This window comes from Nomascus leucogenys, chromosome 21 (genome assembly GCF_006542625.1).
Source record: "Nomascus leucogenys isolate Asia chromosome 21, Asia_NLE_v1, whole genome shotgun sequence".
Lineage (NCBI taxonomy): Eukaryota > Metazoa > Chordata > Mammalia > Primates > Hylobatidae > Nomascus > Nomascus leucogenys.
The window spans coordinates 9,240,979-9,267,893 of NC_044401.1; the positions used below are offsets into that span (position 1 = coordinate 9,240,979).

The 26,915-nt window shown below is 39.3% G+C and overlaps 2 protein-coding genes across 5 annotated transcripts in view; both read left to right on the forward strand.

The window, feature by feature from the left end:
• Window positions 1–6,539, forward strand: part of SLC9C1 (solute carrier family 9 member C1) — a 162,369-nt gene extending 155,830 nt beyond the window's left edge. Inside the window, 1 exon segment of the mRNA XM_030801717.1 lies at window positions 6,461–6,539. The gene's annotated coding sequence lies outside the window, so the exon portion shown is untranslated.
• A 6,136-nt stretch (window positions 6,540–12,675) lies between these two features.
• On the forward strand, window positions 12,676–25,141 carry GCSAM (germinal center associated signaling and motility). Of its 4 annotated transcripts, none has more exons than XM_003261805.3 (6): window positions 12,676–12,889; window positions 15,472–15,540; window positions 17,926–17,970; window positions 18,972–19,018; window positions 20,754–20,782; window positions 22,223–25,141. In XM_003261805.3, exons 1-6 carry the CDS (start codon window positions 12,861–12,863, stop codon window positions 22,538–22,540), a joined length of 537 nt encoding a protein of 178 aa, XP_003261853.1. In that variant the 5' UTR covers window positions 12,676–12,860; the 3' UTR covers window positions 22,541–25,141. The 4 variants fall into 4 exon arrangements, with proteins under 4 accessions (XP_003261853.1, XP_012356440.1, XP_003261854.1 ...); XM_012500986.2 differs by having other exon boundaries at window positions 12,727–12,889; window positions 15,466–15,540; XM_012500987.2 differs by lacking the exon at window positions 12,676–12,889 and adding an exon at window positions 13,318–13,344 and having other exon boundaries at window positions 22,223–23,863.
• The last annotated feature ends 1,774 nt before the right edge of the window (window positions 25,142–26,915 follow it).

Below are 26,915 nucleotides of genomic sequence, written 5' to 3' on the forward strand. Positions count from 1 at the left end.
ACCAGACTGTCCATGCCAAAGAAAAAATTTTAAAGTCAGGAAAATAGGGTAGATAACATACAGTGGGAACTCCACGAGTCTAACAGCAGATTTCTCAGCAGAAATCTTACAAGCCAGGAGAGACTGGGGACCTATATTCATCATTCTGAAAGAGAGAAAATTCCAACCAAGAATTTCATATCCTGCCAAACTAAGCTTTATAAGCAAAGGAAAATTAAAATATTTTCCAGACAAGAAAGTGCTAAGGGAATTCATTACCATGAGACCACCCTTATAAGAGACTGTTAAGAAAGTTCTAAACAAGGAAACAAAAGAATGGCACCTGCTACCACAAAAACTCACCCATGTACATACCTTGCAGGCCATATAAAACAAAAACACAACAGAAACTGCACAATAGACAGCTAACAACTTCACAACAGGATCAAAATTTACATATCAATATGAATCTTGAATGTAAATGGTGTAAACACCCCCACATAAAAGGCATAGAGTAGCAAGTTGAATTTAAAAAATAAGACCTATCCTTCAAGAAACCCATCTCACACATAATGACACCAATGAGCTCAAAGTAAAGGGCTGGAGAAAGATCTACCATGCAAATGGAAAACAAAAAAGAGCAGGGGTCACTATTTTTATATCAGATAAAACAGACTTTAAATCGGAAACAGTAAAAAAGACAAATGCATTATGTAATGATAAAGGGTTCAATGTAAAAAGAAGACAACCATCCTAAATTTATATGCACCCAATACTGGAGCACCTAGGTTCATAAAACACATACTTCTAGATGTATGAAAAGGCTTAGATAGTCATACAATACTAGTGAGGGACTTTAACTCCCCACTGACAGTATTAGACAGATTGAGACAGAAAAGTAACAGAGAAATTCTGGACTTTAACTCAACACTTGGACCTAATAGACATCTACAGAATACTCCACCCATCAACCACAATGTATATTATTCTCATCTGCACACAAAAAATATTCCAAGATTGACCACATGCTCAGCCATAAAGTAAGTCTCAATCAGTTCAAAAGAATCAAAATCATACCAACCATATTCTTGGACAACAGTGGAATAAAAATAGAAATGAATACCAAGAAGATCTCTCAAAACCACACAGTTACATGGAAATTAAACAACTGACTTCTGAATGATGTTTGAGTAAACAATTAAATCAAGGCAAAAATCAAAAAAATACTTTGAAATAAATGAAAGAGATACAACATACCAAAGTCTCTGGGATACAGCAAAACCAGTGTTAAGCATAAAGTTTATAACACTAAATGCCTACCTGAAAAGTTAGAAAGATCTCAAATTAACAATCTAATTTCACACCTTAGGAACTAGAAAAACAAGAACAAATGAGCTACAAAGCTAGCAGAAGAAAAGAAATAACTAAAATCAGAGAAGAACTGAACAAAATTAAGACATAAAAATCCATACAAAGAATCAATGGAAATAAAGTCGGTTTTTTGAAAGGATAAACAAAATCAGTAGATTACTAGCTAGATTTAAAAAAAAAAGAGAGCTCCAAATACGCACAATCAGAAATGACAAAGGTGACGTTATAACCAATCCCACAGAAATACAAAAGATCCTTGGAGATTATTATGAACACCTCTACATACACAAACTAGAAAATGTAGAAGAAATGGTGTATCAGTCTGTTTTCATGCTGCTGATAAAGACATACTTGAGACTGGGCAATTTACGAAAGAAAGAGGTTTACTGGATTTAGAGTTCCACGTGGCTAGGGAGGCCTCACAATCATGGCAGAAGGTGAAAGACACATCTCATATAGTGGCAGACAAGAGAAGACAGCTTGGGCAGGGAAACTCCCCCTTATATAATCATCAGATCTCATGAGACTTATTCACTATCATGAGAACAGCACAGGAAAGACTTGCCCCCATGATTCAATTACCTGCTTTCAGGTCTCTCCCACAACATGTGGGAATTTAAGATGAGATTTGGGTGGAAACACAGCCAAACCATATCAAATAGTTAAATTTCTGGGACCACACAATCTCCCAAGATTGAATCAGGAAGAAGTTGAAAAACTGAACAGACCAATATCAGGTTCCAAAATTGAATCCATAAAAAAAAAACCTACCAACCAAAAAAAAAAAAAGCCAAGGGCTGGATTCACAGCCAAATTCTACCAGATATACAAAGAAGAGCTAGTACCAATTCTACTGAAACTATTTCAAAAAATCAACGAGAAGGAACTCCTCCCTAACTCATTCTACAAAGCCAGCATCACCCTGATACCAAAACCTGGCAAAACACAATGAAAAAAGAAAACTACAGGCCAATATTCCCAATCAACATAGATGTGAAAATCCTCAACAAAATTTTAGCAAATTAAATCCAGCAGCACATCAAAAAGCTAATATACTACAATCAAGTAGGCTTTATTTCTGGGATGCAAGGCTTATTCAACATCCAGCAGATCAATAACTGTGGTTCACCACATAAACAGAATCAAAAACAAGACCATATGATCATCTCCATAGACATAGAGAAAGCTTTTGATAAGATCCAACATCCCTTCTGATAAAAAGCCTCAACAGACTAGGTACTGAAGGAACACACCTCAAAATAATAGGAGCCATCAAGCTTCTATTATTTTTGGGACAAGCCCACAGCCAACATCATACTGAATAGGCAAAAGCTGGAACCATTCCCTTTGAGAACTGGAACAAGAAAAGGATGTCAACTCCCACTACTCCTATTCAACATAATACTAGAAATGCTAGCCAAAGCAATTAGGCAAAAGAAAGAAATAAAAGTCATCCAAAAAAGAAAAAGAAGTCAAACTATCTCTCTTTGCAGACAATACGATTTCACATTTAAAAAACCCCAAGGACTCTATCAAAAGGCTTCTGGAGGTGACAAACAACTTCAGCAAAGTTTCAGGATGCAGAATCAATGTACAAAAATCAGTAGCATTTCTATACACCAGTGTTCAATCTGAGAGCCAAATCAAGAACACACTCCCATTTACAATACACACACACACACACACACACAACCTTAGGAATACATGCAACCAAGGAGGTGAAAGATTTCTATAAGGAGAATGACAAAATATTGCTGAAAGAAATCACAGATGACATAAACAAATGGAGAAACATTCCATGCTTGTGGATTGGAAGAATCAATATTGTTAAAATGGCCATACTGCCCAAAACAATCTACAGATTCAACACTATTCTTATTGAATTACCAACATAATTTTTCACAGAATTAGAAAAAAAAATGGCCGGGTGTGGTGGCTCACACTTGTAATTCCAGCACTTTAGGAGGCCAAGGCAGATGAATCACGAGGTCAGGAGTTTGGGACCAGCCTGGCCAACATGGTGAAACCCCGCCTCTACTAAAAATACAAAAAGTTATCTGGGCTTGATGGTGGGCACCTGTAATCCCAGCTACTCAAGAGGCTGAGGCAGGAGAATCACTTGAACCCAGGAGGCGGAGGTTGCAGTGAGCCAAGATCACACCATTGCACTCAAGCCCAGGCGACAATGTGAGACTCCGTCTCAAAAAAAAAAAAAAAAAAAAAAGCCAGGGCATCACAGTACTATAAGGCATAGTAATCAAAGCAGCATGGTACTGGTACAAAAACAGACACATAGGCCAATGGAACAGAATAGAGAACCTGTAACTAAAGCCCCACACTTACAACCATCTAATCTTCAACAAAGTTGACAATACAAGCAATGGGGAAAGGACTCCCTATTCAATAACTGGTACTAGGATAACTAGCTAGCCATATACAGAAGAATGAACCTGAAACTATTTCATTCTTTCCCCTACCTTTCACCATATACAAAAATTCACTCAAGATAGATTAAAGATTTAAATGTAAGACCTCAAACCATAAGAATCCTAGAAGAAAACCTAGGAAACACTATTCTCGACGCTGGCCTTGGCAAATAATTTATGACTAAGTCTTCAAAAGCAATTGCAACAAAAACAGAAACTGACAAGTAGGACCTAATTAAACTAAAGAGCTTCTGCACAGCAGAAGAAACTATCAATAGGATAAACAGACAACCTACAGTATGGGAGAAAATATTCCCAAACTGTGCATCCAACAAAGGCCTAATTTCCAGAATCCATAAAGAACTTAAACAATTGAACAAGCAAAAAACAACCCCATTAAAAATGCATGAAAGACATAGACAGACACTTCTCAAATGAAGACATACAAGCAGCCAACAGACATGAAAAAGTGCTCATCATCACTAATCATTAGAGAAATGCAAATCAAAACCACAATGAGATACTATCTCATGCCATTCAGAATGACTCTTATTAAAAAGGCAAAAACAACAGATATGATGAGGCTGCAGAGAAAAGGAAACATGTATACACTGTTGGTGGGAATGTAAACTAGTTCAGCCACTATGGACAGTAGTTTGGAGATTTCTCAAAGAACTTAAAACAGAACTACCATTTGATGCAGCAATGGCATTACTGGAGATATATATATATATACAAATTATTCTACCAAAAAGACACATGCACTTGCATGTTCATCATAGCGCCACTTAAAATAAATAGCAAAGACATGGAATCAACCTAGGTGCTCATCAGTGGTGAGTTGAATGAAGAAAATGTGGTACATATATGCCATGAAATACTATACAGCCATAAAAGAGACCCAAATCATGTCCTTTGCAGCAATATGGATGCAGCTGAAACCCATTATCCTAAGCAAATTAACACAGGAAAAGAAAACCAAATATTGCATGTTCTCACCTATAAGTGGGAGCTAAACATTGGGTACTCATGGATATAAAGATGGCAACATTAGACCCTGGGGATTTCTACAGAGGGAAGAGAGGGAGGGGTCATGGGTTGAAAAACTAACTACTGGGTACTATGCTCAGTACCTGGGTGATGGAATCATTTGAATCCTAAGCCCAGCATCACACAATATACCCAGGTAAAAAACTTGCACATGTATCCCTGGAATCTAAAATAAAAATTGGAAAAAAAAAGATTTTTTTATTATTGCCCAAAGAATACTTTCATTTATTATCAGAAGATATTCTCTTTTTTGTATATTGAATTTAAGTCAGAATGATTTAGGTAATGTTTAATGCATTAATCTCTTTTATCTCAAAAAAGTAATACTGTCATAGAAAGCAGAAGGAAATATAAGGAGGTGCTGGAGATTGATAATCTTCTTGGCAGGAGGACACCCAAGTCAGCAGTTTCTTATACAATCCTATAATAATAAAAGCAGTTCAAGAATGGTCCAAAAAAAGAATTAATTGCTTACAATAAGATCAATATCTTTGCCTTGGACTAATGTGTACAACATGATTAGGAAAACACTGTAATTTCAACAGGCAAACTTATGAATAAGCAATTCAAGTAAAAGACAATACCTAACAATGGAGAAAATAGTAATCTAAGAAATGCAGAATTAAAAAAATTATTAACATTTGCTTTTTTAATTGACAACTTTTTATTCATTGGTAACATCTATTTCCTTCGAAACAGAAGAGGAAATAGATGAAAACTGAGGTATATTGGTTTTCTCATATTTTGCTGGTAGAAGAGTAAAAACAACTTGTAACAAAGTTATAAGAATGTTCACACACTTTGAATTAGTGATTATGCTTCCAGGGATTAATCCAAAGTAAATTATTCTTACAGTAAATGTGTACAAAACGTCCAAGGCACTACTACTTCTAATGACAAAAGAAAGAGCCCAAGTGTCTAACAACGAGATTGTCTACAGAACATCCAGATGAGGAAATATTGTGCAACCATTAAAAGGGTTGGTTGTATAGATCAATGTAAAATATAAAGAGGAAGGCAAAATATGCAACATACAATATATACACATCTTTCAACATGAAAAGGGTCTAGAAAAGATCAATACAAGTTATTTAATTATGGAATTAGAAGGATGAGAGTAGGAGTGGTTTTGATCACTTCTCTTATTTTATGCGGTTCTATTGATTTTATAATAAGCATGATTATGAAACTATTAAACATGATTGAAATATAAATTATTTGAGAGTTATTTATTTCTTCTTAACACCCTTTACATTCACCAATACTGGTTTGATGAAGGGGGTTTTTATAGTCTGAACTGAAACTCAGTGAGTGGTAATGGATTAAGTCAATGCTTCTCACAATGGACAGTGCTCATCCTGACAATCCATAAACTATGCCTGTTCATTTTTAGCAGGCTTCAGTGGTTTCTCAGACTCTGACTCCTAGGTAAAATCATTCTGCCACCACTCTATGAGTGATAAGGGATTCATACTCACTTGCTCAATTTCCTTCCTTGGCCTTAACAAAAATGACCAAGTGTTTCTTATGGGAGTCAAACTGACCCTCTAGTACATCCTATTCTGGGTTGTAAGTCAATGTTGAAAGATTCAAAAGCCCTCTATGTTTTTGTTTTTTCTTTCCACTTCTGTTAGGAAAGAGTAAGACTGTTATGAAGACCGAAGCATGTATTAATGCTGTGGCTGTGAGAGGCCTCCTGCTGCAGAAACACACTTCCCTACATCAAGAAGGAGCAACTTCAAGTTGGATCCTGTGTGGACGATCTTGGTGCTAAGCAGAAAAGAAATTTGGACCTTGAGACCATCAGTTCAACATATATACTTTTTGCAAAATTTCCTTGATTTAAAATATTTGTTATTTTAAATATACAAAACATTTTAGAAAATCTTAGAGTAAATTTTAGTCTTAAAGCCAGAAAATAAGCTTATAGCCATCTAGATATTTTGCATATTGCTCTTACAGCAATAATGGTTTGGTTCACTTTATGAAAAATAAAATGTATTAAAATATAGTTTAAATGTTATTCTTGATCCAAGTATTGATTTGTGTCACTCACTGTACTTCACTCATCTCGGTAGCTCTCACAGAATTATAATAGTGAGGAATGAAAACGGATTCTGACTGAATCGGGCAACTTAGCCCTAAGTGAAACTTTCCGTAATCACTTTGTTCACCATTATACTCACAGCAACGAGCACAATGCCTGGTATGTAATTTTAGAAAATAGTCTTAACAGTGAAGAATTAGTGCATGCTTTCTGTGTGTTAGGCTTACAACACATGCCATACAGTTATGATGAACTCATTTTGTAACAATCATATAAGGTAAGTACAATTATTCCCAACTTATGAATGAGTAAACTGAAAATCTCACAACTAGGAAGAGGCAGAGCAGAGATTTGAAAACAAGTTATAACACATATCACTCTAATATGGTAAGCCCTAAATAGATATCTGAAGAATCAATAAAAATTTAGCTTGCAGTGAGCTGAAATAGCACCACTGCAGTCTGGCCTGGGCGAAAGAGCAAGACTCCGTCTCAAAAAAAAAAAAAAATATTTAAAGATAAGTCTTCAGAGTCAGACTTCCACCTGGGGGTCTAGAAATCTGAATGCTATGCCAAATAACTGGTGGTGGGCACGTTTTAGAAGCCAAGTATGGCAACTCCTGTCACAAAAGTGTCCTTGTGGAAAAGACAACTTGGTTTGTTTCTGTTGACAAAGTCAAATCAAACTGCTACCACTTCTCTCCAAAACTAACCTTAACCAGTTTTTTCCTAGGGATAATTACCTGATAGCTGTTAAGTGTTTAAGGAACCCCATTAATGAGTACCCCTCCTCTCCTGAGTTCTGAACCAACTGAAAATTATGACAAAGGGTTAAAGCAAATAGAGATTAAAACATTCACAAGCTCACCATTATTACTGATGGTGCTGACATTAGATAATGTGGTTGCCTTCTTTTCCCTAGAACTGAAAAGATTGACTGCTGTAGGCATTTGTCATTAAGCTTAATGCACCGCTGAGAACAGTAGAAAATGCAAGATTTCTAAGAGTAAATTTACTCCAAAAAGTATCAGGAAGAAGGGGATTAACAAAGAATGTCCAGGTTCTACTTCCAAATATATCAACCAAATAAACCACCGCACTTCAGTAGAACAAATGAGAAAATGAAGATGGGCAGCAATATAAAGGCAATGGAGAGTTCAGCCCTTGATCTAGAGCAAGCACCAGGAGAGGGAAGAAGTGTTCTCCACCAACAGTAGCTGTTACTTACAGAGAGCCTAATGTGTCTTCCGATACCCTATTCTGAGTGCTTTTCCCTCATTAGCTTATGCAATCATCATATGAATTTTGGGAGGTACGTACCATCATTAGTCCCATTTTGCCAAGGAAGTAATGGGGCTTAGAGCATGCAAATAAATTGCTCAAAGTCACACAGCTAGGCATGATGACATGGATTTAAATCCTCCAAGCACAATCAGTATAATGCTTTTTAAGTTATTTAGATTTTATCATGGAAATCTAAGCCACTGAAGAAGTATTGCATACACTCCATTATATTAGTCATTGTCAATGTCATGGACTAGGGTTGTGTGCTGGATTGTAAACATCTCCCTGTGGGAAAAGGCCACTACACAAGACACTGGAATATAAAATCCTGGTACCATGCATGGTGTATATAACCAGCCTCATCTTCAGGACATGGTAGGTTGTGTGCCTAGGGCTCTGCTTTTACCTGAAAGAATGTAATGTACAGACTTTGGCTGAGGAAGGTGCTTAGAGCTCACTTTCATTTGGCTTTTCAGAGGAAACCTGTTTATTTGCTTACAATGCCCAGAACATTGTCTGCTTTTAAAATTTTTATATAAAAGGCTTTCCGTGGTCTGTTGACCCTTAAATATTTTTGTAATTTAGCTTTATTCTTTAACTTTTATAAGGCTTAAACCTAGTTTATACTTTTTCTGCAGATATTTGACTTATCTTCCGTATTCTATATTAGTTTTACTAATGAAAAACAGCAAACTTTGCAAATGAAGAAACATTCTTCCCAAAGGTCATTTATTCTCAGAGAAGTGCTGTGCCACCCTCCTGGTGGTTACAGCTAGGAGAGCATTCCTAGTGAACTGAAAAAGTTCCCCTTCTGTTTCTAGACAATCATCTCTGGATTACCATGGCTCCTGCAAAGCCAGTGGAGCTATGTGCTGAAATCTCTTCACTACAAAGCAAAAGTCCAACCCCAACGTTCACCTAGAGAGTTACTGAAACTCTGTTATCTCCTCTTTAAAACAAAATACTTTTTTGTATGGAATAGCAGCAATTAATAGTTATAGTTTTCAAACACATAACTATCTGACATTAGCTAGGACCACTAATCAGCTCATATTCTGTATCACAAAGTATATAGTTAGAAAGTTCTATTCAGGAAGATTCTTCAGTACCATGCAGCCTTTGCCCTCTTTTAAAGGGAAGCAGAATAGGGAAGTCTTAACTAAACTATTTGACTCCTGGTTCTGTAAGAAATCTTAAATAAACCACTTCTTTTCCCATAATAAAATGCCCCAAAATAATTTTCTTTCTGTATAAATAGTTCTCCTAATTCCCTTCCCTCATTTCACCATTTCCAGAAAGTGACTGGGCTAATGCTAGGGCTAGAATTTTCCCATCTAGGCCTTTGAAACTGCAGGAGTATCTAGAATCACTCTTATCACTCACTCTTATCCTAAAGGTCTCTAACGTGCCTTGTGCTGAGGCCAGCCCAGATTGTGAAAACTGCCTAAGAACTGGGAAACCTTGACACACTAAACATGCAAATATACTGCTCCTTATTGACACATTGGAGTGATGTAGACCAGGTTTCAAAGTCAAGCTAAGACGTCTTTCAAAGAGTACTTATTAAATAGGACAACAAATAGATATATCCACACCCAGTTTGAACTTATATCTTAGCTCTGTCACTTCCTATTGGGATATCCTTGAGCAAGTCACTTGAGCCTGGTGTTCTCATCTACAACAAAGAGGAAATAGTATTTATTCCACAGAATTCTTACATGAAGAAATTAGAAATTGTATCTAAAGCATTTAACAGAGTTACTGGATTATTAGCAAGTTCTCAACAAATACTTATTGTAATTATACTTTTCTACGATCTTCAAAGGATATAGCAAAACAGTCATTGGTCATTAATTCTTTACAGCAATGCCAAAGGATAGGAAAGTAAATTTAAAGATCTCAACCCAAATGTTCTCTGATTTCCCTATCATCTGCTTACAAATATCCAGGATTTTATTTCCAATTCAACACATACGGTTTCTTACATGTGTTAGAAATACAGTTTCTTACACGTGTTAGGCACTGGGGTTAAACACTGAGAAGAATAAAGAGTGAATCTATGATTCAAAGATTTGTTATCTGGGCTTCTTTGTGTGGGAGTGTGTTGCTCTACTCATTTATGGAGAGGAGATATATTATTTATAGTCCAGAGTCAGTTTTACAGCAGTAAATCTGTATATTATAAATATCCTGCTCTTTCATGCTACTTTACACAAGTGAGTGATAGCTAACACTTCCACAGCTCAGCTTCTCCATCTAGTGGCCTGAGTAAAACAGAAGCTTGAAAACAATTCCTAACCTTCCCCTAAATTACAATGGGCAGATTGATTTCCAACTCACCCTACCATGGCTCTCTGGACTCAAAGACTCTTTTAGACAATAATGGAACTAATTAAGCCACCCATGGAGCAGCATCCAGGCCGTGTCTGCTCAGGCTGCCCCAACCAGGGTCTAGGATCTGTTCATTCACACTGGTGGGAAGTCAACAATAGCCCTACTCACTGGCTAAGCGCCCTGTCCATGTGGTCTCTCTTTCACAATGCTAAGACATTCTGGTCCCCTGCTGCTAGCCTCTAGGTAGTGCAAAAGGTGCTGAGGCCACTGAGGAGGGGGCACTTTTAGGTTAGATTGATTGTTTTTCTTTTCTTCTGAAGGTAATAGGGAAGAGAGAGGTTAGTTATAATAGTATATCAAGATTCCGTCCGACTCCCACACATATATACCTCTTTTTCTCATACACAAAATGGCAGACCACTGCTTGTCATCCCAGTTTTTCCACACACAAGGAAGAAGCATTCGATAAATTGGAACACATACTCTATTTTTTATTGTAATTATCCAGCCTGGGAAAGGGAATGGTTTTGAAAGAAGAGAATTGGAGAAACAGACTAGGGTACCCCTAGGTTTCTTAGATCTATATCCTGTGGAAACCTGATTTTCAATAAAAGCTTTGTTAAGAATATTCTTTTTTACTTCAATGCTTCATTTAATTTATTGATGGGAGGGTTTTCCTGAATTTCAAATATTTACAGAACAAGAAAATTTGCCACCCTAACATCTTTCCTAGAGTCAATTACATGAGGGATTCATGAAAAAAATTAATGGAGCTACTATTGGGGAAATAGAATTAAAAGCAAAATCTCCTGCTATTTCAGAAAACCTCTCCACAAAAATAGAAGAGAAAGAAAACACTTTTATTTCTGAATAAATATTCAAGCAGAATGTAATGCACACCACAGGCACACCCCTAAAGAGATTACTAAAACAGAAAGAAATCTTCCCCTTTTATATGCCAAGAAGATAGCCTCCATTGCACACATTTTCTCAAGACGAAACAATGACTAGTATTCAAATAAGAGGACTTGACAGCACCATTTGTCACATAGAGTTTATCTGAAATTATTTTTGTAATATATTTGCTAATTGCCCTTAACAACTAATTTCCCCTTTCTTTTTGATTGGAGGTAGATTTGCAATTTGGAGACAGGTATCAACTGAAGTTAGACTCCAGAAAATTGTATTCTGGAATACTTGAGCATGGAAACTGCACATGGACATTAGGGTGTGTGCTCTGAGATAAACTAAAGCTACAGTGAGAGAACATAACCAATCCCAAAGATAATTTCAAAGAACAATGACAGCAAAGGTTAGGTGGGAGTAGTATTTGACGATGTTTATTTGATATTGTCTCTCAGAGCTGCAAACTAGATTATACAAATCATTAGCATCAGATAGCTTTAAAGTTGTGACCTTCCTTTGCGTGAATTTTCTAGCCAGTTTCCTTTCCTTTGCAAGAGGTAACAAAACATGAAACCCTAGAATGTGTGAGTTCAGATATTAGGTATGTATAAGCAGGCTCTCTGTCCAGGGATGCTTTCTGTCTTGCAGGGGCTAGTGAGACTTGTGTGTTTTTATTTTACTCTCGCATTTCTGTTTTTTTAGAAAAGTGAATGGTCGATAATGGCTTATCTTTTATAATAAAATCTTCCATTTTTAATAAGGTGCTCCTGGAAATCCCTCACAGAGCCAAAAGGAAGTTTGGAGAGCAGCTATAAGGATAAGAATGATGTGGGGTGAATCTGGGGTTGCACAGCTAGTGTGCCAGAAACACTAGTGTGTAAAAGTGTTCCATTGTGGATTTGATTTACACTTCCCTAATGACTACAATGTTTAGCATCTTTTAACGTTCATCTGTATAGTTCCTTTGGTGAAATGTCTGTTCAAACATTTTGCCCATTTTGTTATTGGGTGTTTGTTTTCGGATTTGAGGGTTGTTGATACTATATTTTCTACAGGTCTGTGGCTTGACTGTTTTAACCTCCTTCTGACTTTTCTAAGATGACAACTTGATTTATAAACGTAAATATCTGCAGTGGAAAAACTCCCATGGCCCATCTGTAATTTCAGACCTGGGATTCCCCAGAGGTTCGAAGCTCTCATTGACGGGTAGTTGCTGGTTATGGCCAACAGCCAGGTTGATTCAGGCACTGACACGTTAGGACATTCTGCACGTGGGTGCCTCTAACACTCCTCCCCCAGCCTCTTCCTCCCCTCTGCAGAGACACCCTTCTCCTTTCTGCTGTCTCTGCACGGGTGGCCAGAGCCACACAGCCCTTTCTTTAAGTCAGGAGTTGCCCTGTCAGAGCACAAGGCAAGAAGGAAGTGGTAAAGGGACGGAGGGGAAGCCCTGAGAGGACTGAGAGGATGGGAAACTCTCTGCTGAGAGAAAACAGGTAAGTCTAGACTCCCTGTGGAAGAGCAGAGGAGATGGGACAGGGCAATACAGCAAGGAAGAGAAAAAGAAAGCTAGTATACAGTTAGCACACTAAGTTGGGGTAGAAAGTAGTTGGGTAAGGAAACTGCCAAGCCTTCAGTGCCTACTCTGTGCCAGATACCACATTAAATTTCCCATAGGTTTTGCCTTCTCCCAAGAATCATGGTGAGCAGCTGATGGAGAATAGCTGAAAGGTGGAAAGACTTTACCAAGGAAGGTCTATATAATAGGTTACCACCTAAGAAACAAAACAACCTTCTGATAGCCCGGGAAGGAGATGCTCTCCTGAGCTCCTCATGCTCCACAAGGAGGTCAAAATCACCACCCTCTTTCAGGCACTATTTTAAGTTTGAAATAAACAGCAAGCTTCCTGCCACCTTGAGGCTTCCTTTGATGTGCACTCCCTGCAAGCAGGTAAGCAGAGGTCATCTAAATTAAATAGGCAGAGAACTCGGATTTACTTTTCTGGACCTCAGCTTGTTTATTTTAAGTAGAAATAATAATACACTATCTACCTTAGAGAGTTCTAATGTGTATTGTGCTAGCATAGTGCCTGACACAAAGTAGAGTTCAAAATTAGAAGATATTTTCTGCTGTCTCTTTTTGACCATCATCTTCCTTAATATCAAAGCCGTGCCGCCAAAACAGTGCCACCACAGACAAGGTAATCTCTAGGGTATAAAGTGGGTCGATCTAGAGAGAGTAAGCGAGCCAGAGGGGGTCTTCACAGGGTTATGTTTGGAATTCCAGGTCTCAGTTCATGCCACTAGAGAGTGGAACACAGGAAAAAATGGTAGCTCAGTTTTGACCACTTGCCGAAAAGAGGATTGATCGTCCTGTGGAATATCTCATGTCCCTTCCTAAGAATCATGTTGTCTGAGACTTCTCTACCCTGGGTCCTCACAGCCCCTTGTCAATCTTCTACTCTAGCATTGTTCTAACAATTATATAAATTACTATTTTTATTACTAGATATGAGATGCTCAAATGTAGTGATTGTTTCTTATTTATCTTTGAATTCCTGGTTCCTGGCATTGTTTCTGGCACATCACGTGCACTGAATAAGTGCAAAAAAACTTAAAAAAAATATTTTTTACTTTAAAATTTTGTTTTATGTAAGAAAAAAAACTTTTTCCAAGGTACACACATCTTATGCTATTTGGACTTCTTATGGTTTTGTGTTTATTATATTTTAAAGAAAATTCAATTTTAAATCTAGAAAGCTTTTTGGTTTCTGCCATTGCATTCATGCTTAAAATTCTTTGCTCTTCCTAAGATAAGACAAATCAACTCATATGTTTTGATTTTGTTATTTTATATTTGGCAACATATATTCAATATATGGTGTCAGATGTAAATTTTTTTTCCAAATAGTTGATCGGTTTGCCCAACATCTTTATTTCTATGATGATTTAAAAGGTCTCCCTTGAACCAAGTGCAGTGGCATGCACCTGTAGTCCCAGCTACTCAGGAGGCTGAGACAGGAGGATTGCTTGAGCCCAGGAGTTTGAGTGCAGCCTGAGCAACATAGCAAGACCCAGTCTTAAAAATAAATTCATTAAAATAATTAAATAAAATGTTTCCCTTAATGTATTCAAAAGTCTTGTATATATTGGTATCTAATTTTCATTGTCACCTCAACACTCAGTTATCATCTAATCAGCATACCCCCCCAACCATGTCTCTCCAGATCAAATAAGCTAAGAAGCTGGGGAAATTTTGCACAGGATAGAATGGCACCCATCCCTTCATGACAGGAGCTCAGTCTCAGAGGAAGGGACCTGCCAGCAGCAAACCCAGCTTTTCCCCCTTAGTGGTTGTGGATCCTCAGACCAGTTGCCTAGCATATTGGGCCTCAGTTTCCTCATTAGTATAAAAACTATAATGATAATATCTATCTCATGGACTTATTCTGGGATTAAATGAAATATAACACACAAAATGATTGGCATATAGTAAGTAGTGTTTAAGTGTTAGTTTCTTTATCCTCATACTCCCAATTCCTAACAAATGGAAAGATGGGTATACAGAAATCTAACCCAAACAATGAACCAATTTATTTTCTTTATTCAATCCTTTTCTTCTCCTTCTGTCCCTTGTTCTGGGCCTCCATGCTTTCTGTGAAAGATGGTGTGATTTACACAAGACAAAGCCAGTACCTTTCCGCATTACTTGTGTATAGCTCCTGGAACTGCACCAAAGAGATGGTAGCTGAGGACCTCAGGCCTCTCTCTGGACACTGATACTCTCAGGGTCATGATGAGGATCCCTGGATATTTAGGAACAGACGATTTAGGATCACTTGTTCATGGCGGTTGGAGAACATTAGTGGGCTATTGCTGTGGCAATGGAGAGCACATCAGATCAAAGGTAGCTTGTGGCATGTGCTTGAGGAAACAGTATTAACATGTGTGAGGGCAACCAGTCAATTTCAGAGTTACACACAAATAGCAGAAATGAGGAAAGTTGGAAAAATTATGAAAAGAAGTGGCAGGCCTGTTTAGGAAATACTTAGCCTGTTTCTGATATGTTGAGTTTCAGGCGGCAGCAGAACACTCAAGAGATGCCTTGGAATGTGAGAATGCAAAGCCCCAAACAGAGAACATCCAGGTGAGAGCAAAATCAACCAAACTCCCCCAGCCTTTGCCCAAGGAGAACGAAGTATGTCAAGCCCTGGACTTCACATCCCAGTGAGAGAGGGCCCTGTTCAGACCAGTAGCAGTTGCAATAGTAGCAAATGTGAAGACAGGACAAAAGATAAAATGCTTGAAAACTTTGGACAGGAGATGTGCTACTTTGCTAGAAGCCTAATATAACTCCTAGCAACAGGAACTAAGACCCTGTTAGTCCCTGTTATGCCCCGTTATAAAACAAGGGTCTTATTTCCTGTTGTCCTTTCGTTTGTCTATCTCAGGTACCTTTGTGCTCAACCTCCACCCTAGCCATTTTATTTTAAGCTATAGGTGTCTATTTCTGAAGTGACCACATGCCCCATGTTACGACAATTTTTAGAAAGTTTGTGGAGACACCATTGTGATTGCCCTGATGCTGTTAAACAAAGACCACCTCATTAATTCTTTTTGAACGGACCTTTCAAATGTCTAGCCCTAAAGAATTCTCTCTAAGGAAAGGAATAATTAAAATATGGAACTAATGTTCCAGGTTCCAAGAATCCTAAGGGCTGACAAGGTCAGTTTTTCTGTGGCCTGTAAAGTTATCGGTGCTTTTCACATGGTTTCGGAGGAGATTTTGAAAGAGGAGCAATTGAAAAACAGGCACTGTTGTTATTTTTTAACACCAATGCCTGCGTGAGGGGCTGGAGACCAAGAGATTCCTTTCAACAGGGTGCATTTTTTCAGTGCAAGTTGAGAATTATATATTTTCAGGGGTATCATTGGGCACATTTTAAGGCATACAGTTCAAATGATTAAATAAATCAGAAGGGCCATGGCATTATAACAAAGGAGGGGTTGGGTAGACTGGAGAGCCAGAGAGGGCATTGTGAAAGAGACAGATACCTCAAATTCCTGACATGTAGCCTAAGGGTATAGAGATTTGTCTAGCTTGCTTCTTGGAGGCTGTCTGAACCCATCCCAAACCAAAACAACCATGTTGAAATGCAAGAATAAATTGCAGAAAAGTCAAGTAGGAGAAACAGCCAGCTTACAGATCGTTTTTGCCCATATTTAACCTCAGCTTATTCTTATAACTCCAAGTGTAAGCAGTATATACATCTTCTTTTACAGATTTAAAAACTGTGGCCTCAGGAGTTCAGAGAATATCTCTCAAAATCATCCCCCTCCTCTTATCTCATTCATTTCTCCTCAGTGAATCTGGTTTGTTAACTTGGTGTGATTCAGTAGTTATCTTACCATGTTTCCTTAGCAACAAAGCAGATATGTAAGCAAACAGCCTGAAGCACATTGAAGGTAACCTAAAGAAGAGGAAGAGCTGCAGCTGTGCCTCTGGGCCCCAAAGGCTTTGATGATGCATAGATCTTAGAGGTTGTCAGAATGCTCAGCCAAGCAGGTGACCAGAACCAAGGTCACGATGCAGTCAGCCTCTCCTCCACTGCTCCTCCTGATGAAACTTCATGGGAAAGCTCATGGGGGGAGACATTTTTGGATGGTGTTTTCCAAACGTTTTTACATACTGTAACTGATACACATACTACTTTATAAAGGGCTTTCACATTTAACCATGTAGGTAGTTGACTATGCCTCAAATTCAGACAGATGTACACAATGATACTTAGACATTAATGTAGATGTAGGACTGCAGAGAGATTCTAAGCCTTTGTGCTATAAGAGAGAGAAGCCCTGTTATTCAACTATGTCATTGGAGTCAAGGTAGTAGATTTGCTGACCTCCTGCACCAGGGTTGTTCTGTCCTTGGCTATTCATTCTGTATTCATATCTTCATCAAATATTTTTTGAAAACCCATTTACTGTGTGCCAGATGTTGTGTCATAGACTGGAAATATATACCACGATGAACAAGATCAACATGGTCCCCAACTTTGTGAAGCTCACGTTCTAGTGTAGAATATAGACAAGTGAGCAAACAATTGCAATATACTGTAAATTGGAGAAATTCAGAGTATAGTCAAATACTGTTATTGCCTAACCCATACCTGAAAAAAATGATTTGTAAAATTTCCACACATTTGTACCTTGATTTCCTGGAGATAACACTTCCGTGTTCTTCATTACAAGGGAACCAAGGAAATTACCAGAATTGAGAGTGAGGAAACACTTTTCCTTTGCTGGGAACACAGCAGAAAGCTTTTTTCCTGATTAGGAATTTGATAGTATCATCTTCATCCTAGGAAGACAAAGGCATTCTACCATGAGAGATGTGTCCAAGTTATCTAGAATGAAACACACTTGTGGGGAGAAAAAGAGTTTTCCACAGAAATGGCAAAAGGAAAGGAGTCACCTTAACAAAGCTGCAGAAATCAACCTTATGATTTGCCATCTCTCTTAGGTATTTTAGATGCTGGGATCACCATATCGCTGAAGGGTGTTTCTGCCTTCCGTGGTGAGTGGACAGTTGTTTTTAGGAGTTATTTCCCTAAGTGTGGTTTCAATGTGGTATTTGCTGTAAGTTACCTGTGACTGTCTGTGGCCACAGCGGAAGCCTGTCACTAGCCAGATACAATCACCTAAGAGTTAATCAGGGAAGCAATCCTTTCAATTTGATGAGAAACAGGAACAATAGTCTCATGGGTGGCATGCTGTCCTCAAACAGGGAAGCCTCAGAAGCAAAGATGAAACTAGCTACTAACGTAGAAAAAAGACACCTTTTCTTCCACACTGCAAATCTGAGTCTGCATGTTCCGAAGCACACATTTCTATCCCTTGCACATAGAACTTATAGTCGGGGTGATAGTATAATTAATCATCCGAACTAAGATACCTTTGAGAGTGAAACGGATGCTAAAAATAGTTAAAGCTCGCTAAGTGATTGATAATGATCTTAACCAGACTGAGGCAAACCAGGACATATGGTCACCCTCACAGCAGATGTTCTTGTCTACTGAAATGATAGTGGGCTTCCATTATATTTATATCGCATTTTTTCAGGGAGTCTTTTATACAGTGTTCCCTTATGCGAAGAGTGTGTTTATTTGTTTGTTTGTTTTGGAGATCATAGATTAGAATTGAGATTGAAAATAATCCTGGCTCCTTCACTCACATGATAGAAAAGAAATTGATACTTTGTCAGAAAAAAAGTCTCCAGAAAAGTAACCTCTATCACCATATTTCCCCATCTATAAATCAATTCCCTATCAGATTTAGAAAAGAAAGAGAGGAGGAAGAGGAGGAGAGAGAGAGAGAGAAAGAGGCACAAAGGAATATATTTCTACTTGGCCTCATTTTTTACTTTTTTCTTTTTTATTTAACTCATCTATGCTGAAGGAGGTATTATAAAAGGTATATAACTTTAACAAAGAGTTAAAAGTAAGTTTTGTAAGTTTGTGTCATTTCCTTTGAGAGTTTCTGAATATTAAAACAATTTGCTTTGCTTTTCTTTCACAGGAAAAAAATACTCATTTTTGAAAAGAGGCAAGATTCCCAAAACGAAAGTAAGTCATTGATTTCCTATTATTTTCACTTTTGATAAGACTTACATTTCCAAACTGCTGCTACTCTATGTTCCCAAAGCCCCTTAGGCATACTTCAATTACAATATCTACACGATTTTGCTGCACTGTATCCAATTGCATGTCCTTTGTCCTCACTAGATGGTGAGCTCATTGAAGCAGGAATTGGCTCATTAATCTCCAAATTCCTGAGTTAGTGCCTGAGGCCTGGAGGCTGAAGGCAGTAACTGGGGGCAAGGATACAAAAGGTGGAGGAGAAAGGCACTTACAAGAAACTGCAAGAAAGCCAGCCTGGGATAGGGGAGGGGTGGGGCCTCCTGGCCAAGTTAAAGATTTTTATCTTTGTCTTGAGAGCTACAGGAGATACTGGCTTTACACAGTGGGGAGGCGGGGGCAAGTATGATTAGATTTGTATTAAAGATATCACCCAGTTTCCTGTGCAGAAAACAAATTGCAGCAAGGAGTGGGAAGAGCAGATACCAGAAGACCACTTAGGAGGCTGGTGCAGTAGTCTCTGGTGATAGTACAGCGTTGAAGTTAAGGAGAAAGAAGAATTCTAGAAGGAGAGTGTGATGAATTGTATCACACCTAAAAATAAAAATAAGAAAGTGTAGGCCTGAGGACAAGCCATTGTGTTTCTGAAGAAGAAAAATGGAAGAGTTTTGACTTTTCCTTCCTTAGTTTACAGAGGAGAACCTAATTCATTTACACAGAATCTTAAAATCTAGCCCTGCAAGATGTGTAAATGAATAATACAGCCTCCCACCCTAGCCACTTCACTCCAGAAGTGGTGGGTCCCAGGGAACCTCCATTTCCATCAGAGCAAAACATAATAGAAATAAGACCAGATGCTAAAACTCTATGCTGAAGATGCTTTTCTTATAATGATAATCAAGGAAGTTTTAGATGCCTATAGGAACTTATGGAGATGTGGAAATCCAGGATGTGAGGACCGAGAGAATGTCAATCCGTATACCATATGGTGGCTTCCTCTGTAGACTTTCATGTGAGGGAACATGTTTATGGAACTGGTGTTTTTGCAAGAGGGTAGCAAGGGTGTCAGTTTGCCTCTTTGCTGAATGGCCAGAGCCATTTGGTTTTAACGAGGCTCTGAAAAATTGCCCTGCTCATTTGTTATCTGCCAGCAGGTATAGGAATGGGAAAGTTTAGCTTAAGTTTCCTGCTCTGCAAAACTCCTTGAACACCAGTTATCACACTACCACCATCCCGTCACCTAGAGTAGAAACGACGGCCCTCCGCTCCACAGCGTGGATCTCTCACAGCCCCTTGTCTGTCTCCTGTGCTAGCTTGTGAGCCTTTTGAGGACAGGGACTGTTTCTGATTCTTCTTTGTCTCCCCAGTGCCTGGTGCAGAGGCACTGAATTTGTGTAAGGAACACAAATCAATTTTGCGTAAGGAAGGAGAGGGGGCTAGGTAAGGGGGGAAAGAGAGCTGGAGGGAGAAATCGTGATTTCCTTTCCAAAGACTAACCAAATGTGTCTCCCTCCTCTCACCTCTCAGACTGAGCATAGCTCTAGCTGTGACTTGTTTAGATGTCCTGTCACTCCCCAGGGATGTGCTGTAGATCAGAATAACCTGAGAAGAGCTACCCCAGCTGTTTCTTGGCTTTTTAGTTATTTATATTCTAGCCTCCCCTGCTCCTCCCCTCAAATCTCCCCATAACCTGAAATTCATTGAGTGTATTTTCTTTCTCCAGATGAAGGAATATCATCTACTCCCACCCAGGTAATAAGAACATCTCTAAGCTATTTTTTGAGATGATGATAGAAACACTCTAAATGGCAGGAGAAGTTGGCCTCCAAGATCCCTTCTGACCCTTACATGGAGAAAGACTTTAGATGTCAGTGCTTGTGAACCTGGGGAGCAAGTGCAGGGCCGGGTGGCAGAAGCAGCAGCCACTTCTGCTGTATAACTTATTGAAAGGAACTTAAATTTACTGACCACTTCATTTATGACAGACAACATGCTGAGTGCTTTACACACATCAACTCATGTAGCTAAAACAACAACCCTTGAATATTGCTACTATAATCCATCCCATCCCCCCATTTTATAGACGAGAAAACTGAGTGATTAAGTGATAATTCCCCAAAGCCAAATAGCTAAAAGGGGGCGGAACCAGGATTCAAAACCAAGTCTTACTTCACAATCCATGCTTTTCCCCCTGTACTTTGCTGCTTTACTTTTTATCTCCTGATATCCCATCACAAGTGAAACCTTCCCTTGAGTTGCTTCCCTACTTAATAACGTAAATATCTCTAGAGGGTAATTAAATCTCATAACCAAAACACATTAAGATATTACAAGATTATTTATTTATTTATTTTGAGACAGAGTTTTGCTCTTGTCACCCAGGCTAGAGTGCAATGGCATGATCTCAGCTCACTGCAACCTCCGCCTCCTAGGTTCAAGCGATTCTCAGCCTCAGCCTCCCCAGTAGCTGGGATTACAGGTGTATGCCACCACACCCGGCTAATTTTTGTATTTTCAGTAGAAATGGGGTTTCACCATGTTGGCCAGGCTGGTCTCGAACTCCTGACCTCAGGTGATCCACCCACCTCGGCCTTCCAAAGTGCTGGGATTACAGGCGTGAGCCACTGTGCCCAGCCAGATTATTCTTTTTCATTAGAATGCGCTATCCTCAGAGCCCTGAGACTGGGAATTACATGGGTAGTGTCTTAGTCCACTTGTGTTGCTATAAAGGAATATGCAAAGCTGGGTAATTTATAAAGAAAAGAAGTTTATTTGGCTCATGGTTCTTCAGGCTGTACACTCATAACTGCGAGGATGGCACCAAGCCATTCATGAGAAATCTGCTCCCATAACCAAAACACCTCTCACTAGGCACCACCTCCAACAATGGGAACCAAATTTCAACATTAGATTTGCAGGGGACGAATATCCAAACTATATCAGGTGGTCAGAGGTCACTCTGGAACAAGGGGCAGAGAGGATGCACTTGAGCAGGCTCTAGACCTTAAGCACTCTTGCTGCTGGCCTAGTGGTTGGGGTAGAAGCAGCTGTTTAGAAAAAAATGGCCAAGAGATGGGGAGGAGGTGGTCATAGAAGACAGACTTGACCCAGGGTCAAGCCTGTGTTGAGACTGAAGCGTAAAGGTCATGGCAAGAGACCAAATCTTGATGATGGCTCTCCTTTGACAAGCAGGACAACATTGACCAGACCTACTCAGAGGAGCTGTGCTATACCCTCATCAATCATCGGGTTCTCTGTAGAAGGCCATCAGGGAACTCTGCTGAAGAGTACTATGAGAATGTTCCCTGCAAAGCTGAGAGACCCAGAGAGTCCTTGGGAGGAACTGAGACTGAGTATTCACTTCTACACATCCCTTCTACCCCTAGGCATGCCCGATCCCCGGAAGATGAATATGAACTTCTCATGCCTCACAGAATCTCCTCTTACTTTCTGCAACAGCCACGTCCACTTATGGCCCCTTCTGAGACTCAGTTTTCCCATTTACAGTGAAGTGGTTGGACTAGCATTTGTTTAGCACCAACAAATAAAAGGTGGGATGGGGGATCTGCCTGAAGCAGGGATGGGACACAAAGTCCCTCCAGCTTATCTCCCACAACAACCCTTTCCCTGCAGAGCACGGTTTGTATACCACAAGCCCTCTTAGCATGCAAAAGCCAAAATCTAAAGATCAGCCATTTATCCTGAACGCCACCATTTGAGAAAGAGGTAACCATCTTTGGTTCTACATGGTTTAGAGAGTATAGTGGTAGGAGGGGCTCCCTGATTCCCCTAAAGCTATGCACAGCACAAGGGGCTCTGCTCTTCTGTCTGGGATCTTCTTATAAAGTGTTCCCATGATTGTTCTCTAAAGTCACAAGGAAGCTTTACTCATCATACCAAGTGTGCCCAACGGGGAGTTCACTCATTACAGTGACCTTCCAGCTCAGCCCCCACCCTATGGGAGCCTGTGTTGCTCCTCTCACTCCATGTGTCTAAGTCATGTCTTTTACATAGTGTCCTTTGACCTGTTGGCCCCCATGGTCTGTTTAGTTATGTGAGTTGAATCAAGAGGCTCTAGGCCAGATGTTTACATAATTTTAACCTATATGATTTTACTTTTAACTTTGTATTTCTCCCTAGAAATCTTAATAAGACAATTATACCATTCAGACAATGTTAAGAAGAAAGATCCTTGGAGATCCCGTAATCCCACTATCCTTTTTTGGTTCAGAGAGGATAATTTGCCTAAAGATACATTAAAGTTAGTGGCAAAACTTAATTTGGAGCCTGATCTCCTACTGACTTCCAATTTAGTGCTTGCCCAGTATGCTACATAGAAAGCCCTCTGCAATATACTAAATGTATATATTTAATAATGTCATTTATAAAATATGAATAAAATGTCCACATAGGAAATTAACACATATATACCTTCTCTGATAAGCACTCATCTGTGTGTCCTGATTATTTACTTTCTCTTACCTTTTCCTTAGTGTTCCTCAAATTATATCTATCCTCTAAACCAGGGATCAGAAAACTATAACCCCCAGGCCAAATCTGGCCCACTCCCTGTATTTATAGATAAAGATTTATTGGAACACAGCCACACTCATTTGTTTACCTACTATCTATGATTGTTCAACCATGGGAGAGTTGAGTAATTGTGACAGGGACCATAGGCCCTAAAGAGCCAAAATAAATATACTTTGGCACTTTTTGGAAAAAAAGTTTGCAGACACCTGCCCTAAATGATTACAGTTTGAGAGAAACTTAACAGAAATGTGTTTGGTTACTGATGCATAAGAGCAGGCACCAATAAAATGGCATAAAAATATTAAATCACAAATGGGATAAGTGAGACCAAGACAATTTAGCAAATTCTACTATTTCTGTATTCACACCTGTGTCTTCCACTTGTTGTTTTATTTAACTCACGGCTACTGTCCTAATTTTAGGGATGCTAAAATAGTTTGTTTTAAAAGAGGTTTGTTTAAGAAAGCAGTAGGTACATTATGTTTACTAGACAGGCCCTTTGACCAGCTAAGCGACAGGGAACCTGGTACATTATGTTTAGTTACTGTTTTCTTCTCAAAGTTAACCAAAGCTAAATAACTTTGCTATGTAAAATGTGCTAACTCCCAAATGAGGAGAAATGCAGTGGCTTGAGCTTGGATGTGTCACAGGTTTGTGAAGACTTCAGCCAGGTGACAGTCTTCAGCTAAAGAGCCAGCTGCATCTTGGTATCTCCTCCTCTGCTAACTTCCTACTTTTAGCAAAATTCTTTTACATGGAACTCTAGCTGATCCTTGGCCAGGATCAGATCCTCAAAAGGAGGTAATCAGTTAGCAGTGGATATTGTACAAGATGTAACATGGCTTGGAGGAAAGAGTGTAGACCCCAGAGACAGATAATCAGTCATTCAAATCCTGGTTCTCTCTCTCCCTCCATCTGTGACTTTGAACATGCTACTTGGAGGCTCAGCTTCTTCATCATCAACAGGAGGATTACATCTAATGCAGGCAATCATCTATTACAGATGCCGAATAAATGATATCAAAGAGCACAGAGAAACAAAAATCTTTTATGATGTATGGAAAAAAAACATGCTGATACAGCCGGCTATTCAGGGCCACCCAGCAGTCCTCCAGCAAGGTAGAAACACCAAATCAATGAGTTTATGCTAGAATTTTTCACATGGCTACTGGACCATTGTGGAATTAGACTGGTTGAAATATTCTTAGTATGACATAGTAAGTTATATTTGTTTGAACCTTATCCTGTGAAAGCATTATCTGTCCCAAACAGTATATGCCTTTTATCAGGGACACATTAAATATAAATGTTTAACCAAAGAAAGTTGTTCTTATAATGTAATTATAACCGGGATTTATAAGAGGGAATTATAGGAGGGATTATGAAAGGGAATTTTGAGCAAGGGGAGCCATTTGGGAGTGCTTCAAGATACCCAATATGATATATACAATTATGATTTCTCAGTTAAAAGTAATATTAAGAACAAAAAAAGAGTTAAAAAAATTCTGATATGAGTGCAATATACTTAATGTGTAGGATGTCTCAAATTTCCAGTAAATACATTTTAATGTCCCAAAATACCCACTACGTCTGTAACACTGATCCTGTTTCCCTACATTTCAGGATTTCTAATGAAAGCTGGGCACTCCCTTTGCAGAAAATGCACATTCACATACACACACATTTGTATACGATGTGTGCAGGGGTTAGGGATGCAACCCCTCAGTGAAAGAATCCCTGTCCCTGATAAAGAACCTGAGCCTGAGCATTTAAATTACTCTCTCAAGCCACAAATATAATCAGAAAACTCCCCCTCCATCATGCTGGTCTTAAAACTACATAGCCAAAATTCAGAGGCACAATTTATGCCACAACTGCAGACTTTGTGGTTTCCGTTTCACATATGTACTAGCATCTATAAATAATCCCTTATTCTATGAATAAATTCTCATTTAAAACAGAAGAGAAAAATAGGAAGAGGGCAAAGATAGGGCGGGAAAATCTGTTGACAACAAGTTGAAATGCTAACGTTTTTTAGGACAAACTTGAGTGATAGGTGCTTCGGATAGTCTCAGGGATGGGGAAGGGCATGGACAGAACAGGAAATAGAAGTCTCCAGGATCCCACGAGGGCTCCAGGGAAAAGTAGATTCTATTTCCATTTATCTCTGTTCTTTTCCAAGCCTATAGCCTCAATTCAGAAAGCCACTTGATCTGAGCATACCTTGGCTCTGCCAACTGTTAAGTGGACCAGTGTAAATTTCGTCTACTTTCCTACAGAATTATCTTTTGCAAGGCACTTGGTGAAGCCTCGAGAGGTCATCATCATCATAGAAAGCCTCCTGCAGTCTGAGGGCCCTCCCTCTCCATTCACCCCTGACCCCTGATCACTTGTGCTCCTTAGGAATCCCCAGATGTCAGCCAAGCCTGAACTGAGCATGCCTCTGGGGATCCTACCTGGGCTGGAGGCCACTCATAGTACGTGGTTGCCCTGTGGACTAGGCTTTGCCCTCAACAAGCTGTGGAACTCTGGGCTGGTCCTCCCAGCTCTCCAGAATTTGATTTCCCAACTGTGAGATGAGGGAGGTGCCTTTTGAAGCTGAGTCTGTAATCTCTAGTCACAAAGGAAAGATTCAAGGATGTCTGTGGATAAAGCTGCCAACAATGCAGCAATTGTTAATTCACAGTGCAGTGTGAATTAACTTATTTTAAAGCAATGAAAGAGTGATGGGAGAGGAGAAGGAGGACATTGAGAGATTTCTCCCATTTTTTCTTAGCATTGATCAGACTCTGAATAGGACAGGATTCATGTCCAGAATTCACACGTAAAAGACAAAGGAGAGAATATGTACCTCATCCTAAGAAGACACAAACATTTATAAGGGCAGGCAAATCTTCTTATTCAAATCCCACCAGTGCTTCAGGATTCGGCTTGAGTCCTACTTCCTACAAAAAAACGTCCTCTGATTAAACTATACTGACCACTCTTTTCTCTGACCACCGCAACCCTACTGTTTCCGTTTGTTTGTTTGTTTGTTACGGAGTTTCACTCTTGTCACCCAGGCTGGAGTGCAATGGTGTGATCTCGGCTCACTGCAACCTCTGCCTCCTGGGTTCAAGCAATTCTCCTGCCTCAGCCTCCTGAGTAGCTGGGATTACAGGTGTCTGCCACCATGCCTGGCTAATTTTTAGTAGAGATGGGGTTTCACCATGTTGGTCAGGCTGGTCTCGAGCTCCTAACCTCAGGTGATCTGCCTGCCTCGGCCTCCCAAAGTGCTGGGATTACAGGTATGAGCCACCATGCCCAGACTGCCTTTGTTTTTAACCCCTGGGTATTTTTTTCTGCTGTTTCC

Excerpts from the sequence above, each read along its gene's own strand:
- GCSAM (XM_012500986.2), top strand. The coding sequence starts at position 12,861 with ATGGGAAACTCTCTGCTGAGAGAAAACAG. Across the intron at positions 15,541-17,925 it reads CCCAAACAGAGAACATCCAG|ATGCTGGGATCACCATATCG; the intron begins GTGAGAGCAAAA and ends TAGGTATTTTAG. Across the intron at positions 20,783-22,222 it reads TATCATCTACTCCCACCCAG|GACAACATTGACCAGACCTA; the intron begins GTAATAAGAACA and ends TTTGACAAGCAG.